The sequence below is a fragment of the Patagioenas fasciata genome, chromosome Z (genome assembly GCF_037038585.1).
Source record: "Patagioenas fasciata isolate bPatFas1 chromosome Z, bPatFas1.hap1, whole genome shotgun sequence".
In the NCBI taxonomy this organism is placed as follows: Eukaryota; Metazoa; Chordata; class Aves; order Columbiformes; family Columbidae; genus Patagioenas; species Patagioenas fasciata.
The window spans coordinates 65,620,602-65,641,142 of NC_092560.1; the positions used below are offsets into that span (position 1 = coordinate 65,620,602).

Sequence of the window (20,541 nt, forward strand, 5' to 3'; positions counted from 1 at the left end):
TATTCACCTTTAGGACTGAGAGGCCACCTCCTCCCAAAGGATAACAATGTTCTTAAAAACTCGAGTCCTCAGCCCAACCTCAGTTCCCACCTCACTTCTCATCCCATCATTGAAGAATACATGGATCCATTGAAAGCAAATAGGAAGTACAATGAACACCAAATTAAGAAGATCTTACAAAAATAACATTTTTCTTAAATGAACCACAATTTAAGCTTCCCTGAAAGACCATCACTAAGCCATGGACCATTTATTCCAGTTCTTCAGCAAGTGTCTTCTACACTTCTACACGACAATAGGAAGGACACATAGGAAAGACATTGGCTATCAGAATGTTCTTCCATACCTGCTCACCAGACCTCCAATGAAAGTTGAATCCTATCAATAAGTGGAAGGCAGTAGACGAAAAATAGGTAGGACATGATGACCCTCCGTCAACCACAAACTCCGTTTCTTCTCTCTGAGCCACAGTCATTTCTGTGCCTATGGCAAGAAATTGCTAAACTAATCAAAATTACTTGAAAAATCTGTTCAGTTCGACGCTACAATCAGTTAATCCACTCCTTACAAATCAGTCACAGCAAGCATGTAAAAACCAAACATCCTTCCCAAAGAAGACCCCACTGACCTAACTGGCCAATGCAAATAAATAAATGCATGAGAGGCTTTAGCTTTTTTCTATCTAATCTAGGCTTAATTTATTGTCAGATCAAAACAAAACTCCACTGAAAAAGATAATCAGCCATTTTCTTAACAGCAGTGGGTTAGCAGGCACTTTCCTTCTCTTTGGTATTTGAAAGTGTGTTTATATCTGCTGCTTCCATATTTACACACCACTTGGTTCTTTCATCATAGTGAAAAGCTCCTCTCCCTCCAGGCTACCCTATCAATCCCCCACCCACAAACATGGAACAAGTATAAGATGATTAAGCTTTCAAATTTCCAAATTACAACAGTTGCAAGAAAGAAACATCATTTTCCATAACAATTTGGGGAAAAAAAAAAGTTTTAGTGACGCTAAAGTTCTATTAAAAATAACACTTATGTCAACAGAAGTCTTCATTTATTTCCAAGTGTTCAAATTGTTATTACATGTATACCATTTAACTACTTTTTTTATTTGAACATTAAAGTAATTACAGCTGGAGATCATATTTCCAGTGGTCTCTTTGCAATGGATACCACCAGAGCAAAACATGAAACATTCCACATGGTTAACATGACATTTGAGTTACCAGAATTACAATCATGAATTTTTTTGCTAACATATCACATAAGTAGTATGTAACTGGGGCATTTCCTTTACCAAAAATATCAAACGTAGTACTGGATTTGCTAAATTTCAATATGAACATCTCTACATAAGAGGAACATCATACATGACAGTTTGATTTATCACACATACAGTACTTTGGCAACTCTGTGATGCATTTTTCTCCCTAAGCTCCTTAGTAGGTTTAAATTGTAAAACATATTGCTAATATGCCCCTGCACAATTATCAAAAAATCAAATGCATCTTTATTTTACCACCTTAATGGAAAAGGAAGCAGTGTTTTATCTTACATTACACAGCCTTTTCACATATGCAGTGTTTTCTTCCATGGACATTTACTTCTACAGGTACTCTAACATCTTGTCTGCAATAACAGATTCAAAAAAAAAAAAATCTGAATTTTCTTCTCAAATTATAAAGACTACAGCCATAGACAATTGCATGAAAAATCACTACCAGCTGTTTATTTCAAAATAACAGCAAACACGTCAAATTTTTATCAAACAATAAGCACATCAGTCACCTGAGGTGCAATGGATTTCCTCAATTCAACTCAACTCATTTTGAGCTTTTGTGAAATTGATTGGTTTATTTAATTACCTTTCTTGTGGGACATTCATACAGACGACTGGCTCAGGTAAAATGTATTTTATGATTATTACAGGCAAAAGGAAAAATATTTTTAAACACACAAGCTAAGTAAAGTCAAACTGCTCCAAGTTTCACCAAGTAAATGGGATAAACAGCTCCAGTAATTATCACAAATTCAGCAAGGGGGTTATCTACAATAGGACTGTTAACAAATACTTGTTTATTTGAACACCTCTATCACCAGTTTCCATGAGAGAACTAATCACTATATTGAAAGTCCCCTCAAATGAATGAATTGTCCACCTTCTGAACGCAATTACATTGTACTCTGATACACAACTTCCATTCAATGACATATTACAACAGTAATCAAAGTGAGGACAACGTTCCCTCTAATATAATTATGCACTTTAAAGTAGCCACATGAAAGTCTTCAGGTACAATGGCAAAAATCTGGTCACAAAATTTCAGGTTTAAAAGAAAAATTCATATATACATACCACAAATACAAATTACCTAGAGCCTGTCAATCATAATCTGAAGCAATTTATTTCATTCACTTATCTGTGAAATTTTAGCACATCTTTTATATTTATTCTATTTGGTCCAAGTATCCCCACACACCTCTAAGAGTAACTCAAAAAAAGAACGTTGTGCCCAAAAATGCACCTGCTACCACAAAACATCGCTTTACCCTTTTATTCACCCTCAAGCAGTTCTTAAAAATCCAGATTTCCTGAGCTACAGAAATCCAGATCTTTATTTGTAATATGTCAAGAATAGGTAAGTTAAAAAGCAGGTAGGAGTATCTGGCATAAATAACATTTAAATTAAATACTATAAATTTAATTTGATGAAGTCACTCTTCCTCACCCTTCAATGCTTATTTGTATTGAATTACAAACTGCAACACAGAAATAGTATGTGTATGGCACCTCCACACATGTCTGCACTATAAACATACTAAGATATTCCAAAATTAAACAAATAGTAAATCCTGTTTATCTATACAAAATTTTAAAAATATATGAAGTTTAACAACAAATCGGAAAACTACAGCTGAACCAATTAAGTTGTACATTCACTACACATCTCAAAATATCAATTTTCATGAAGCTGCTTCATCTTCTTCCTTCAATTAACTGAATTAAGTCAGAAAAATGAACTCCTGTCTAATTCTGCTAATGTACATTTCTTCACTGTAGTTATTATATGTCAGCTAGCTTTGAGTTTTCATTGTTAGCTTCTGCACCGGCACACCCCTTATCTCTCCAAGTTCTACTCAAACATCACATTGTCCCTCCTTCATTCCAATTATTTGTGACACCTACCAAGAAGCCCTTCAACTGGGGCAGCATCTTGTCTAACAGAGCTTCCACTGGACAGAAGCTTCTCTTCCAGACACTGCAATGTTTGACAAGCGAAGTTCGCTACTTGTGATCCACTATGTACCAGCGCTCCACTGTAAGCACGAAGCATCTTCTGTACAAAAGATAAAGCAGCTGTGCACACATAAGCCACACAAAGCATGCCAAGTTAAGTGGTTTGGGCAGGCAGTGTGGACAGGGCAGAAGCAGGAGAGCCAGACATTTTGGTTGAAGCAATTTTAATCTTGTTTGACCTGTAACAGCCTAGTTTATGCATCGATTTTTATGCAATACTCTCGAACAAACAAAAGCCCTACAAAGACAGGTCAACTGTTCTCTTCTATAGAATAACTAGTTTGTATGTGCTTAAGAATGAATTTAACACAGAGCTTGAAAAGGGTACCTAACTAATAACCACATTTGGAGCTTTTAAATACTATCTTACTCTGAGGTATATGTTTATTACTGTAAAAGTTTATGCATCACATTCTAAAATCTAGGGTTCAATAAAAAAGTCTAATTGTATTTTCTAAGAGAAGCAAGCTATAGAAAAATGGGAAGAAATCGTGTGTGGCTTGTGTCCAAGTGTTACTGTTTATCGTAATGTTTCATGCAAGTAATGCAAAAAAGTCATATACTCAGGAATGTTTACATCTTAATAAATAGGGTAAATTAGCAAATACAGTATTTAAAATTATCTACAAAAATGTGTTTTACCAAGTCTTCATTGTTTGTATCAAGTCTTAAAACAGAAAGCTGTCAGGGCAATACCAAAGAGTATGAAATAAAAGAAAAAAATAAATTGAGGCATTTTAAGAAATCTCCTCAGAAAACAAATTCATATTAACCATTAACTAAGCTGAAACTAAAACTAAGACTAAAGCTATTAGGTGGTCTTATCAGCAAACACCTTCAATCAAACAGCCATAAACAATTATGCTTTACATATTACTTGTTTTGTTTATTTTACATCATGAGGTGAAAGCAACACTCTTACTTTTAGTAAAGTATACACAAATAGCCTCACTCAGAATACACTTTTAATGCACATAAGAAAAGTATTCATCTTACAAATCGATTTGCAATCCAAATATACAATAGATTGGAAAACAATATTTTAGAAAACAAAAGCCAATATAAAAAAAAAGTTCGCTTTAAACAACTGAAATGATTAAAGTTTCTGTATGGTCTGTCTTTACAGTTTTCTTACTGCATCATCAATATCAGAAATCTGTTCCTTCAGCTGGTTCCACTGTTCTGGATTTAAAGAAATACCTGAAATGCATTAAAAATAAACACTTAAGACAAAAAGAAAATTGCAGAGAAGAATCTTGCATAATTACTACTAAGGCTGGTTTCATACACCAAGTCTGTGTTGTGACTACTAATGCCTGAGCTACTTCAACAACTGTCTCAGTTACAAAGCGAAACTACTCATCTGGAACACTTCAGATTAACTTCTGACTTCAGCTTATCTCTGGTCAAGTTTATAAACTACAAATAAAATAAGTGCAGTATAACAAATTCATTCACAAGTAGTAGACAAAACACAGGAAATGAATACAGCTCTGGCCTTGACAGAAAGCAGCACAAAAAATATTACTCTAAAAATATAATGTAGTAACAAAGTATAAAAAGCTGATACACAACATTCTCCAGCACACTGTAGCCAATGTTTTAATACAAAATAACATGAAATGGAACAATACCTTTTCTGCCAGGCTTCATTTCACCTTCTTGATCCATCCAATATTCTCTAATATCAATTAAGACTTTCCCTTTAAAGTCACGAACACTGACATACCTCATTTTGCCAATCTGTCAAAACACATATAAGAGTCTTTCAGGTATTTCACATATTACAGCCCTCACTTTCCCCAGCAGTATCAGACTCAAACACATGACATTGCACACTGTAGCTTATTTTAGACACCAGAGAAACAACTAGATGAGAAGTTTAATCCAGAGTAGTCAGTAGGCTAATAAGTAATGACAATATAAATGGATGAACAACTTAAAACAAGTTGAGTATCCAGTGCTCAGTGCAAAAGTAGCTCTCCTAGACTAAAAATACCTATATTCTTTACATGCTTACTTCTTAAAAAGCCGCTAATTTTCTGTTTTCTGAAAGAAAATTTTGCCTCTATTATAACCATCTCTGTTTGCAGCATTTGTGAACAAAGAGGGAAAGAGGGAGCTATACTCCCAAATCTAAATCTTGGTACATTCCATGTACAGAAAGCAAATTAGATACATAGGATAATCACAATTTCTAGAGGGGTTTTTGTTTGTTTCTCTGTTTTTTTTAAACACAGTAACTACAGATGGAAATGAAAGTTAGTCACCAACTATCCCATGTTTATTCTCAAATCCTCATGGCACTTCACTGGAATTGTGGTTAAAAGACTACCTCACTGTGCCAGGTGTTCCAAACAACCATTCAAATCTTTTAAGTTTACCAGTATGCAGCATAGTATGAAATGACTTTGGAATTCCATAATTTCTGCACTACAGTGGCTTTACTGAATTATGAGGGCACTTTTTTGTTCTTTTCTTTTTTTTTTTCTTTTTTTTTTTGTTGGGGGGGCACAGAGCGGAAGGCCAGCAAGGGAACTGACAACAATGCATTACACCACATATTTAGGTGCATTAAAGATTTTCCAAATTGGATAAAAAACTATTTGTTCACATAAATGCAAACTATAGCGTGAATTTCAGAATCAGAAATTATATAATAAAATTACAATTCATGTAATAAATTACTAGAATTCTGCATGTACCTTCTGGATACACTTTAAAAGAAAGAACACATTCTAAAGTAAACACTATTAAAACAGAATATTCCTTCCTAATAAAACATTAACTTTAGTTTTCAACTTCCTTAGTTTATACATCTTGCATTTTGACACTATTTAACGAGGGCCCAAACACACCTTACTAGCATTAAGTCTGACCAAAAAGGTTGAACAATTCTCTAATTAACTAAAATATTCCACAGATGTCTAAGTTATAAACTGTTATTTCACAAAATAGATAAACAATAAATTTGTTTGCTTAATGTAATTTTTCTTCTTATGCAGATCATGCTAAATTAATTCTAAAATTTATTTTAAAACAATTAGAACATCTTTAGATACATAAGCCTGAAACAGTTTTCCTACTTCACAGCATCCTTTAAAATTAACAAGACACAACAGTTTATAAGATAGTATTTTTGATGGATTTATTAAATACTTTCACAGTACTACAAATGTAACATTCAAAAATAAGGTATGATGTCAGGGTAGCTTAGCTCTTTCAGACCAAACTTGGTACCATGCCCAAGCCAGTCAGCGCTGCTGGCAGAGAATACCTTGGACTACATTAACAATATTTCTTGGTTTTACCCTTTAAAAGCTCAGTGACTTTTAAGGTCACCTTTAAGAACAGCTTCAAGTGATGGTACTCCACCACACCTTGTTTTTCCAGGACTATCAAAGAATATTAGAGCATTGCCAAGTAATTCCAAATTTGCTATAAAAAAATGAAACTTGATACAATATAGCAGATTACAGCTACAAATACAGAAGTGTTTAGTACTTGAATATTAAGGATAAGACTACATCTCTTAATTCAGTTACAGCAAGGAGTGGAGCAACAATGTAAAGTTTATTTACTCAGTTAGTAAATCTACCTTAAATGGAAACAGTTCCATATGAAAACACTGAAATTAGGTTTTACATCAGTCTCTAGATTTCATCTGAATGCCCACTTTAAATTTTGAATGTTTAGTTGAACTCTGTGCAAAACCGTAGCCGCTGTTAAAAGCTTGAAATAGGCTTCTAAAGTACGGTTTCAATTAACGTCTAAAGTTAAAAACCTCAACACAAATCTCATTTAACTATTTAAGCAAACTGACGTTTCTTGATTTTCAGTTACCTGCAATTCTGGCGAATTCATTCTGAACAATTCTTTTTTCAAGCAGCAACTGACAGTCCTAGAATAATTTCACTGACCTACGACACCTCTGTATCTCTATAACCACAGCAGTATTCCAAGGGTTGTATTGACTTATCGCAGCTTAGTTACTGCAGTTTAGCATTCACAGACAACATATGCTTTCTATTAAATATCACTTCTCCTTAGATTATACTATTCTATTGAATTACATAAATCAGAAGACATTAAAAGCATTATTTCCAGGTTTCCGTTTCTTAGAATAAAATGCACTGAACTGTGTTGTGGTTTCGTTCACAGCTACGCAACTGACTTCCTTTGTGAGTTTCAGCAACCACCTTCTTCACCATTCTTTCCTCCCATTTTCAGTTTGTCTTGATTAAACTGTATACTGACTGCAGATGTAGAAACAGCAAAAAAGCTTCCTTCTTTCTTAGCTGCTAATTATATGCATAGGATCAGAAGCAGCACAATAAAGAGTCCCATAAACAGAGAGATGTGCAACACAGCAAATGGATTGTGAAATACATTGGTGACCACTTAAGTTTCAGAATTAATGTGCTAAACCAATCACCTTTCCAGAGTACCATAAACTTATACGTGTATCTACTTTTAAGAGCCTATGATAGATAAAGACATTACACTGTGAAACTGAAGAACGTATTCCTCAAAAGTCAAAAACCAAATACAACCAAATTTACATGAATAAGAAAAATTAAGTGGAGGGGAAAAGTGCGACCACACAGAGGCAGACATCTTTTGAAGTAAAAATCCCCATGAAATGCAACATGGTTCCACTCTCGATAGCCATTAATATGGTATCCTGACAGCATTAACAAACCTTATCCAAATCAGGCATAGGCAGATGACAGGATCTGTCAAACTAACCAAAGCACATGATGCAGAGCTTACATTGGCTTGAAGTCACAGAAGGAATCTAATGTATCAACACTAAATCCTTCTAAACTAACATGAATAATGCTTGTCCTTACGGCCTCTACAAGAGTAAGGTAAGTTTCCACATGCCAGCTGTATCCAAATCCCTTAACAAATTCCAAAGATACTAGCCTACCTATAAAGCCTAAAAAGGCCAAGACATGTAAATAAACATAATACAAAGAGCCTTTTATATTTAATTAATTCCCTTCTACTCACGTTTATACTGTTCTTCATAATTAGTTTCAAGAATACAACTACACCAACATTAGTCTCAAACAAAACTAACAAAACTTAGATCTTTATGAACATGCTGAACCTTTGGAATACAGCTGTCACAGCAAGCTCTATATCAAGGGAAGTTGTACACTTTAAGAGCATAGCCTGAAGGTGTAGAACAACAAGTCTGTGAGTTTCACATCATCTGCTGCCACTCAGATAGTGTGCACACCACAGAACTACTGACTATCCTATGAATGCTTTACAGCCTGATTTCCATCAACTGAAGCCACACTTGTAAGTTACACTGCAAAGTCACTTGCACACCAGAGATCATTTTACTGCCACAGGAAAGCAGAAAGGAGAGTTTCTAGTATTACTAACAGTCCTAGAACAAATAAAACCATAGCTAAAAAATTAACATGCAACTAGATCCTCCAGCACAGTCTCCTGGGGAGGTGGAAGAGAGGAAAAGTATCCTCAGACTTACAGTGCTATTTCTACACTGAAACAGTTGCATCTTAGTTAATGTACATAAGATGTTGCAGCATGAAGAAAATTCACAATGCCTCACATAACACAATAAGTGATATAAAAAAAGAAAAATCTGGGTTTGATAAACTAAAAGGCAGACAGAGACTAATTAACACTGATGTTTTAGGTCAAGGTGATATTCAAATATTTTTTCTGTACTGTACTCACCACTGTTCTTATCAGACTAACAGGAGTCCTGTACTGCCTGGTTTTTAGTAATTTATCATCTTAGATCAAAAAGGTTGAAAGAAATCAGAGCACGCAAACACTTTTGCTTTTATTTGAAAGCGTTTGGTTTTTTGTTTTGGTTTGGTTTTTTGTTTTGGTTTGGTTTTTTGCGCATTGGGGAGACTAAAACATTTTAACTGCTTTCCCCAAGGCTTGAATTTCCCAACTTATTACAAAGAGAATAAACTTACACACTTTTTTTTTTTTTGAGTTCTAACTGCAGTTTGCCTCATCATGTATAGAAGACATTATCTCATTTTTCCTACATGGTTCAAAGTATGCCCCAGCAGAACTACAAATAGTATATTCTTCCTTTGATGGGGAAGAGTCCAGGTATTGCTCTCAATTGAATCTCTCCCTCCCAACTATATGTGAAGAGGCAAGTGAGAAATGGTACATTAAAAATAACTGCCCTGTATTACAGTCTCAGTTAAGCAAGTCTTCCCTCTGGAAAAGCTTTTTTTTTTCCCGTATTATTTTGCACAACTACAGTCCAAAGTCATTTATTTTTGCCTTATTTCTGTGCTGGGGCCATCTTATTAGGCACCTCTCTCATACTCTTTCACAAACTTAAGAACCAAAGTTTCTAAAAATTTAAGTTCCTTTCCAGACAGCTAGTCAGAGACATTTAAGAAGTCTTGATCCACACCCCTAAAACAAGTAATTCTGAGCTTCATGTATTCACACAGAGCCTTCAGCACACAAAGCTACTGCCTCAGCTAACCCCAGGAACTGCAATACCCTAAATTCACAAATGGATCTTACTACTGAAAAATATACATTCATCCCATCATAAAAACAAGGACAACGACAAAAATTACAATATTTTTGGATATTCAGTGAGAAAAACCTGCATCATAAAACAAAGGAACACACAAAACTTATTACAAGACACTGTCTTGTAATACAGCAGCCACGTAGCCCTTGACCTAGTTAAATAGGAATGAAGAGTCCATACTTTGGTTTCCAAGAACCTTTCAAGAGCCCTGATTAAAAAGCATTTCCATGTAGAGATAGTTCTGATCTAACATTTACACTATATTCATGGTAAGTGCTGTATTTATGGACAAAATTACTACCCAGCGAGTTACCGTGGGCAAAGATATAAGGATTAGATCAACTGCTACAGTTCAGATTCTTTTACTCTGCTGAAACCTGAAAACGCTTTTTCTGAGCATCTCATCTGCAAAACTAACATCATAATCCCCAACGCTTACGGAGACCAAACACTATGCTGTCAAGATATTTGATCACCTCATAAAATTTATACTGAATATGATATAACATGTTACCTTAACCAGAGTCATCAATTTTACCTGAAACATATTCTCGTCTCTGTTACTGCTTTGCTTAGAAGAAGCTGCACCTTTTGAACTTTCACCAGTCTTTTGTTTCTTTACAGGTTTTTCTGGAGCTACTTGCTTTTTCCGCTTTGCCTTGGAGCAAAAAGAAAAAAAAAAAAATATGAACCACAACTGATCTTATAAGTTATGAAAAAGTTTACATTAGAGGTCACAAATTACTACTATGCAATGCACATTATCATCTTCCTTCTGCAAAACAAGAATTCAATGCTGTATATTTTGACTGGAATTAAAAAAAACCCAAAATATTCAAATGAACCTTATTCCATTCCCAGTGAGGTTTACCATAACAGTTTGGCTCTAAAAAGAACTGAATGAGATGAGAATATATTTCAAAAAGCCTGTTCTTTCTGCACAGTAATACTGTCAGTTCAGTCGTTTTAATAAAAAAATTAAGGTCTGATGGAAGTTTCACCCTACTTTCCACTGAGTACAACAAAAATGCAGGACAGCCTACAAATCTTCTAAAAGAGAAAAAACAATGACATAATGAAGAAAGCATCTGGCAATCAGCTCCATTACAGTAGATTTTTCTCTTTTGTTAAATCACAGTCCAATCTCTGTCCATAACACGATAAATCAAACACGTTTTAAGAACATTCTGATGATATCACCTGTTAATCCATTACCTGCAGATGTTATGAAGTTACTATTTCTACTAATGGTTATATTGGAGTCATGCCCACTCCAAAAAAAAAAAAAAAAAAAAAAGTAATATGAAGATACCAAAACTTAGTCTCAACTGCCAGAATCATATTGCGGATAAACTCTTTTAAAGGCAAACAATTCCAACAAATATGGAAGGTTATAATAGGAAAAAAACCCAATGTCTTAGGCCACTAAAGCAGACTATTAAGACTCTGTCTTTTCAGGAATACATTTCCCTATCAAACTCACCTGAACATTTTCTCTTATGTTAAGATCCAACACAACGCCTGGTTTGCAAAGTGCAACCAAGTCACATTTGAATCAATTCACTAAAGCAGAATGACTCTCTTCACATATTACACTTCAAGACCTGACACCTGCGTTACCACCTAACATTTCTTAAAAAGAGAAATTCAGTGTTTTTTTCAATTTCTGTTCATGCCTAGCAAATCTATATAAATGTATAAATTAACTAACTATAAAAAAATAAATGGGACCACTCAATTTATACATTTAAACTAGTCAACATACATTAAAATTAATCAACTCAAAGACATTCAGGCTGGCTCAGCTTTTAAGTGAGAAACTAGCAGGTGCTATTACAGTAAATATAAGAATTTGTAAGAAACAAAGAACATGGAAACAAGATAAGCAAGTGGCACATGGAGGACAGCGCATCTAGTGGCTTTTCTTTTGGACAAGTAATCCAGATAACAAATGCAGAGGCATGGATGGGGGTGTTTGTCCTCAAAATTAGTCCAAATTCTTGCCACCAGGGGCAGCTTATACAAGAAGCCTTCTATTACTTGCCACAAAGCAGCAAAGAATTCCAGAAAGCTTGTGGCTAGATATATCACATGGAAAACCCTGTAGAGAGCAAAGTGCAATTTAGGAAAAAATGTTTAGCGCAAGGCACAAAGCATCCTATCTATTCTACCCCTAATCTTGGTGGCTGTTTTGTTGTTGTTGTAGTTGTTTGGGAAACATTAGGTGAGTGGATTGTTTTAGGGTTTTTCTAAGTGTCTGATGAACCATATGGAATGACACGTATTTTCTGACATGACCTAATCCCTTAATCCCAACCTGAAATATAAGAGTTAATACAGTAGTAATAAACTGCATATAATGTTCACCTTTTTGTCAACTTCACTATCTGAATCACTGGCAGATGAGCTTGAAGACACAAGTTCCTTTGACTTAGGCATTCTAGGAAGAGAAAAATAACATGAGAACACTATACAAGGAATATGTGCCATTACTTGTTTGTAGAGGCTCATCTTATTCAAAACCCTCCTAAAGACTTTCCTGCCCTTTCATATAAGCCTTAATACACATTGTACATGCAATCTCAAAACACTCTTCCCTCTTATACCTCATTCCCCTTTTGCTGCAACTACATTAAATGCAGTGCTTTAGTTTCTGAACTGTTTACAAAAGGTACAATTTCTCACCATCTTCATACACTCCTGGATACAGCAGAAACCATCATGTAAAAAATACAATACTGTCCTCCAGATGAATTATCAATATTACATTCACAAATACAAACTTCTAATGTTCTAACCTTATCTATGAACTTACATGGGCATTTTGCCCACTCGGATTTGCAAGCATCATGCTGCATAATCGTAATACATGAAACTAAAGTTCTCCTCAAAAATAGAAAAGTCTGAAACAACACCTCAATTAGAATGAACTACAGTATTGAGATTAATATTCCCACTGCAGCTTTAACACATCAGTCTCTAGAGTCCACTGATTTGCCAGACAAGTGGACATTCAACTTTCCTTGAATGCATGCTGCCAGGTGTGCTTCTACATCTCTCCAGTATGCAAATGTGTGGTTACATATAGCAGTTGCACATCTTGCCTGCTATGAGCAACTCTTTGCAACAAATACAAAGCTCTTTTGTTCTTTCAGAATAAAAACAAGCATCCCAGAGATAAACTGTATAAATTAAACTAAGCTAGGAAAGTATTAAAGAGGTATATCTTAGGAAAGGAAGTGGAATAGCAGTATTTTTATGCTGGCAGTGAAATAAATCACATGCAAAGGAAAAAACAGAGTCTGAATACTGCTAATAGATCAATGTGGTTCTAAAGCAGGCTAAGTTCTGTCTTAATAGCTTGGAGCACTAGGATCGAAGCTGTAGCACTGAAAATGAAACAGGGTATGGGGAAGCACACACCAGTCACGCTGTAGGGTGAAGTCAGAGGAGAACTGGAATGGGACAATGGGAAAATATGCACAGGGATGGTACGAAATCGGGGAGTCGAACAAAAAAGCACTGATACCCTGGGGGGCTTAAGGGAGCGGGCAGTAGCAGGGGAGAACCCCAGGGCCCGCAACAGGGGGAGCGAGCGACAACATGGAGGAAGGTGGGGGCGGAAACTGTAGGGAAAAGGAATCGGTAGCTCGAGGTGCCCCTCGGGAGAGGCCGCCAGGCAGAACCTGAGGAGACACCACAGCACTGGGAAGAGGGAGGGCAGAACGAGACGGACTAAGTGAGGACGAAGGAAAGGGAGAGAGAGGAAGGACACCAGGTAGGCGGGCCCGAGCCGCCATTTTCCTCCCCTATTCCTCTTTTCCACGACTGGTGTTGCCCCCCAGGGGAAAGGAGCGAGGGCCCAGACAGGGGGACGCAGGCAAGGACGCGAAGGCCAACCCGCGGCAGCGAGGGGCTGCAGGTCACCGACGGCGCAGGGCAGCACACACACATAAAAGGGTCGGGGGTCGTTAGCGGGCAGGGTCAGGTCCCAGCGTCGGGGAACCGGAGCCGGGCGGTTCCCCGCCGCCATTTTCTCCCTCACTCAAATCCTCTCTGCCCCCCCAACATGGCAGTTTCTCCTCGACGGCGGCTCCTCCTCCCGCCCCAGGCCCGCTCCTCAGCGGGGCATCCCTCCCGCTGGGCATCGCGGGCACTCGAGGAACACGCGAAGCCTCGCCGCATGGCTGCCCGGCGCGCCTCCCCCGCGCCGGCCGGGAGATGCCGAGCGCCCCGCCGCCAGTGGCAGCCCTGGGGGGCGCGACGGGAGGGGGTGGGTTCCCCAGCACTCACGTCCTGCTCTACGCGCGGTTCCTCTGCACCAGGAGAGAAACGGAAGTGACGCACGGCGGAATCCCCGCCCCTGCCCCACACCACGTGGGAGGGGCAGAAGGGAGGTGGTTAAAGGGGTCGCGTTCCTTTGCCCGTGGTTCCCGCCGGAGGGGGGGCTCGGGTGGCAGGGCGGGCCCGAGCGCCTCCGGTGGGGCTGGTGTTCCCGTCCGCCGCCGAGCGCCGAGGGGGTCGAAACGCGCCCGCCGAGCGATCTTGTGGGGCTGACAGCAGGGCCTGTCCTGGAGCGGGCACCACTCGGAGCTGCGCGCTGCTGAGGGGACGCGGCGCCGTGGCCGGGCCTTCACCCGCCGTTTGAGCTGCGAGAGAGGCTCGGGTCCTGAGTGCCTACCAGGAACGCTTAAAAAAATAAATCCTTAAAAGGCTGTTCTCTTTCACACGCTGCAGCGTTTCCTCGATCTCGTTGGGAGCCGCCCGGCAGCAGCCGTGCCCGGGGCAGCGCCGTGAGGCGGAGGCACTCCGGTGGGTTTGCAAAGCGGGGCCGCAGCCCCCGCGGCAGCTGGGCCGCTTTCCAGGAAAGCGCTGGTTCCGCTTTCTGTGACCGGGTTTCGCTTTCCTCCTGCAGAGCTTTACGGTCCGGGGCCGTCGAGCGTGAGGGCTCCGTGGGGCAAGCGCGGTCCTGGAGCCCTGCGGACAGAAGGTTAAAACAAACCCTGCTCCTGTTCTGAGCACCTGCTTTATCGAAGCCCCCAAAGCAATTAAAAACAAACCAAACAAACAACAGCAACCAAAAAAAAAAAAAAAACCACAAAAAATACACTGACTTGAAAATATAATTTGACAATCTTTTTTATTTCTCTAGAACGTTTACACCAGAACAGGCACCCTGAAGCTGTCCCCTATGTCAGCACTTGAAGAGGTGCTGCAGACCTAGTGCATTTGAACAGATCCACAGCAGCTTCTGGGGGGAAATGACACCTCCTTGCAGGGGAGGCAAGAAAAAGGTCCCCTGCCCCCAAGTTGGTGGAAGACAACTTTCAGCAGCCTTTGCAAACTGCAGTAGGCCAAACATGCTGCTGGAGCTCGAGTGGGTTCATGTCATTGTCTTCCTATGCTATGTACTGAAGCCTGTACTTTCTTTCCGTTTATGGAGCAATACTGTTGTAGTCAACACAACTTCACACAAAATTAACACAGCCTGTTATCATTTGCTTAGCACTGTTTGCACCAACATGTCATGCAGTTTTGCTGCAAGCACAGCAGGATGCCAGTGCTTCAAGGACTCATTATCAGTTTAGTTTTGTCCACTGTTCATAGTTTTTGCCTGCAGACCTCTGCTTTTGTTACCACGACATAGCAAGCTTTTTATAATAAGTGCAAGCAAACTATGAGACTATTGTGGCTGCTGCCATCGCCACCATTTGGGGTTTTTTGTTAATGGATGGCCTACACAGCACCAGGTTTGCTGGTATCAGATGGTATTCATATTTCTCAAAGGGGGAAGAAGGTCTTTGCACATGATCTAGTTGGGGTCATTGACAGAGCTTTAAACAAGGCATGATACGGGAGGGGGTGGGGATAATATCATGCTTACCTCTGACAAGCTGTGGGTTGAGAAGCCAAGGATAGAGAGGGGTAGGGTGCTAGCGAGGACCCTCAGCCTCTGGCCTTGAGAAATGTTGGCCACACTGGAACACACTTGAAGTCTTATGGAGATGAGCCAGTGACTCCTGAAGTAATAGGAGCCAACAGGAAAACAACAGTGAAATACTTTAAAGGAATCAGCGGGTGTTCTTCTCAGAAGGTGGCATGGCTGACAGCCCAGCTAAGTGCCTCTACACCAATGCATGCAGCATGGGCAACACACCAGAGGAGCTGGAAGCCACTGTGCTGCTAGAGAGCTACAGCCTACTGGCCATTACTGAAACTTGGTGGGATGGATCTCATGAATGGAGTGCAGCGATTGATGGCTATAGCTGTTCAGAAGGGACAGACAAGGAATGAGGTGTGGAGGGGTTGCCCCCTAAGTTGAGAAATGGATGGTGTGAAGAGCTGTCTCTCAGCCACAAGCACATTGGAAGCTTGTGGGTAAAAATCAGAGACCAAAGCAGCAAAGAGAACTCTGTGGTTGGTGTTTACTACAGGCCACCTGATCAGAGGGAGACAATTGATGAAGCCTTCTTGCTCCAGATACACGAGGTATTGCACTCACAGGCTCTTGTCCTGCTGTAGGACTTCAGCCACCCTGACATCTGCTGGAAAAGTAGCACGGCGGAGCTGTGGGCGATCCAGGAGACCCCTGGAGTGCATAGAGGATAATTTCCTAAGCCAGGTAACAGACAGCCCTACCAGAGGGGATGTGATATGGGACATGATGCAAGTGAGCTAATTTGTGATGTCAAGACTGGAGGCAGCCAGGGCTGCAGTGATCAGGCACTAGTGGAATTTGCAGTCCTGAGGGGACATGGGTCAGACAAAGAGTAAAGTCAGGACCCTGAATTTTAGGAAAGCCTAGTTCCAGCTGTTTAAGGAGTTAGCCAAGAGGATCCCCTGGGAAACTGCCCTCAAGGACAAGGGAACAAAACAGAGCTGGCAGATGTTTATGAACACTTTCCACAGAGCACAAGAGCTCTCGATCCCCAGGTGTAAGAAATTGGGTAAGGAGGGCAAGAGACTGGCATGACTGAGTTGAGACCTGCTGGTCAAACTAAAGGGCAAGAAGGAAATGCACAGGCAGTGGAAGCAGAGACAGGGATGCTGGGAAGAGCACAGGTACACTGCCCAGTTGTGCAGAGATGGGGTCAGGAAGGCCAAGGCGCAGCTGGAGCTGAACTTGGCAAGGCACACAAAGAAAAACAAGGAGGGCTTCTACAGGTATGTCAGCCAGAAAAGGAAGGTCAGAGAAAGTGTACTCCCCTGGTGCGCAAGACTGGCAAACTGGTAACAACAGACAACGAGAATGCTGAAGTACTCAACAACTTATTTGTCTCACTCTCAGTTCCCACACTTCCAGAGTGGATGAACTATAAGACAGGGACTCAGGAGCAAAGTTCCTCGCATTTTAAATGAGGATCTGTTTCGTGACCACCTGAGGAACCTGACTGTACCTATGTCTATGGGATCTGATAAGATGCATCCCAGAGTGCTGAAGGAATTGGCTGAAGTACTTGGCCTGTCACTCTCCATGATATTTGAGAAATCAGAGAAGTCAGGTGAAGTTCCTGGAGACTGGGAAAAAGGCAACATTGCACCATTTTTAAAAAGTGTGGAAAGGCGGAACCTGGGAACTAACAACCTGTTAACCTCACCTCTGTGCCTGGGAAGATCATGGATCAGGTCTTCCTAGAAGCTGTGCTAAGGCACATGGAAAACAGGGAGGTGATTCAGGACAGCCAGCATGACTTCACTAAGGGCAACTCCTGCCTGACCAAACTAGTGGCCTTCTATGACAGAGTGAATGCATCAGTGGACAAGGGAATAACTGTGGACATTGTCTATCTGGACTTCAAATTGGAGATATATGGATTTGATGAGTGGACTGTTCAGTGGATGAGGAATTGGCTGGATGGTCGCATGCAGAGAGTAGTAGTCAATGGCACAATATCTGGATGGACACCAGTGACAAGTGATGGCCCTTAGGGGTCCAAATTGGGTCCAGTACTGTTTAATATCTTCATCAACAACCTAGACAGTGGCATCAAGTGCACCCTCAGCAGGTTTGCAGAGGACACCAAGCTGAGTGGTGCAGTTGACACATGTGAGGGATGGGATGCCATCTGGAGGGACCTAGGCTCAAGAAATGGGCCCACACGAACCTCGTGAGGTTCAACAAGGCCAAGTGCAAGGTCCTACTTCTGGGTTGGGGCAACCCCTGGTGTCACTACAGATTGGGGGATGAAGGGATTGAGAGCAGCCCTGCCAAGAAGGACTTCAGCGTAGTGATGGAAGAAAAGCTAGACATGAACCGGCAATGTGCACTCACAGCCCAGAAGGCCAGTCATATCTTGGGCTGCATCACAAGGAGTGTGTCCAGCAGGTCAAGGGGGGTGATTCTGCCCCTCTGCTCTGCTCTGGTGAGACCCCATCTGGAGTCCTGTGTCCAGCTCTGGAGCCCTCAGCACAGGAAAGACATGGACCTGTTGGAGAGGGGCCAGAGGAGCCACAAAAATGATCAGAGGGCTGGAACAGCTCTGCTGTGAGGACAGGCCGAGAGACTTGGGGCTGTTCAGCCTGGAGAAGAGAAGGCTCCAGGGAAACCTTATTGTGGCCTTTCAGTACATAAAGGGGCCTTATAAGAATGATGCGAACAGACATTTTAGCAGGACCTGTTGTGATAGGACAAGGGGTAATGGTTTTAAACTGAAAGAGAGATTCAGGCTAGACATGAGGAAGAAATTTTTTACAATGAGGGTCATGAAACACTAGAACAGTTTTCCCAGAGAGGTGGAGACATTCCAAGCCAGGCTGGATGGGGCTCTGAGCAACCTGATCTAGTTGAAGATTTCAGGGTGGTTGAACTACATGACTTTAAAATGTCCCTTCTAAACCAAACTGTACTATGATTCTATGTTCTGTTTTTCAATAATGATAGGTGTCTTTGAGAATTATTCTGGTCATTGAGTATAGTGTCTGTTTGAGATTTTTGGTAAATTACACTTACTGTATTTTACTCTATTTAAAAAGAAGAAAGAATATACTAAGAAAATACGTTGGCTTTAGAAAAGTGGGGAAGGAGCCTTAATTTTTCCAAGGTAAATTTATTCTTTTACCTTCTGAGTGAGTAATCTATCCCTCCAAGGGGTATAGTTCACTTTCTGAGCTCTTAAAATGTATTTTTATAATGGGTTTGTCCCCTCATCAGACACTTCCCTTCTCTGGCTGCCTTAAAAGGGCTTAAATTCTTCTAGTTACAGTCTGATCGCCTCATTTCATATCACATGTCTTTGGCTGAGAAGAATGTGGTAGCATTAGCTTTTCCTTCAAAGCAAAATTTTAGCATGCAGGTTTTAACAGGAATGCTGAAAAATACAGGCTCATGCTTCTGATCACACAGCAGTTACTGAGTGCAGTTGTTGACTCCTCTACTTACAAATAGTAAAGCTGGTAGGAAACACATTTTGAGTCAAGCAGAATGAGTAAACTTTAAGTATTCAGTACTTACTAGTTTAAAAGGTGGATGAAGAAATCAGCTGAGTTAGTCTATAATACGGGCACTAATTTTATTCAAGTATCAGGAAAGAAAGAGTAAGGGATACTGCCAGGTAGTATTTTTGCTTATGTACTGGAAGCAGTTCATTTCTCATATGCATATGATGTGTAGTTTGAGTTTACATTAATACTTGCATATTTTTTATTATGCTTGGTCGTGGGTAGTGGTGGGTTTTTATGTTGCAATTTGATATTCTGAACACTAATATCTTCCATTTCTTGTTTAATAAATTATTTTCAGTTATTTTATGAACACGTCTGTTGTTATAGTCTCTGTTCAACACCTAAACCCTACTTTTTTGCTTTAAACACTTTAATCGTTGGTGAAAACATCTGGTCTTTGTCTTCACTGCTTAAAAAATGTTATTTCTCTTTGAAAAAAGGTTGACTGTGTAGCTATTTGCAATAATTTCCAAGTGAGAAGATAGCATTTAGCTCCTTATACTGATTTTAAATCTTTTCCTATCTAGGGCTTTTACAAAGAGAGCACTAAGTATTGACTTACCTTTTCAGGAAATGAAAGTGCAGCCCTTGTGAAGATGGTCGGTAGCATACTGTGTAGGAAAGCTTTAATACTCTGCTGCATCTGCTCTGACCTCTGGTGGTCACGCAAAGCTCAGCTGAGAGTCTGGTTTTAAGTAAACTGGGAGGTTACCTCTGACAAATCTTACTTCCAATTTACTTCCATTTGCTACGAAAAACAAACAAACAAACAGACAAACACAAAACCAACCAACCAAAAAAAAAAAAAAAAACCACACAAAAAAAACCCACCAAAAAAAAAACCCACCAACAAAACTTCATGTTTGCTCATTTTTAGTGGTTAACAAAGAAGGTACAAAAGCTTTAGAGTCTTCCCCATTATGTTTCAACTCAAGTTTTGTAGTCCTGTGGTGGAACTAGAGATGTGCATGTTGGACATAGAATAACAGAACTATTGACACTAAATGTTATATGGTGCTTTCTTCTCACCATTTTTTGGAGATCTCCTTCCATATAGATGAAATGAAGGTCAAAGATTTGTTTTTCTGAACATTACCTTGCCATTTTTTTCTGTGATATTTTTAGATAATTTTAGAGCTTTGCACAAGTAGAGTAGCTTTACTATTTAATCACAAAATAAAGTTTTGCATTCTAGTGTAAGTTTTCATTCTGTAAATTCTTGGCTATTCTTCTGTAA

The 20,541-nt window shown here is 39.8% G+C and overlaps 1 protein-coding gene across 1 annotated transcript; it reads right to left on the reverse strand.

Annotated features, from left to right (window-relative positions):
* Positions 1-1,041: 1,041 nt before the first annotated feature.
* SUB1 (SUB1 regulator of transcription) lies at positions 1,042-14,297 on the reverse strand. The gene is made up of 5 exons (XM_065860840.2): positions 14,157-14,297; positions 12,231-12,303; positions 10,402-10,521; positions 4,942-5,050; positions 1,042-4,507 (listed from the first exon to the last, which is right to left on the reverse strand). The coding sequence occupies exons 2-5, from the start codon at positions 12,300-12,302 to the stop codon at positions 4,428-4,430; spliced, it is 381 nt and encodes a 126-aa protein (XP_065716912.1). The 5' UTR covers position 12,303; positions 14,157-14,297; the 3' UTR covers positions 1,042-4,427.
* Between the last annotated feature and the right edge of the window lie 6,244 nt (positions 14,298-20,541).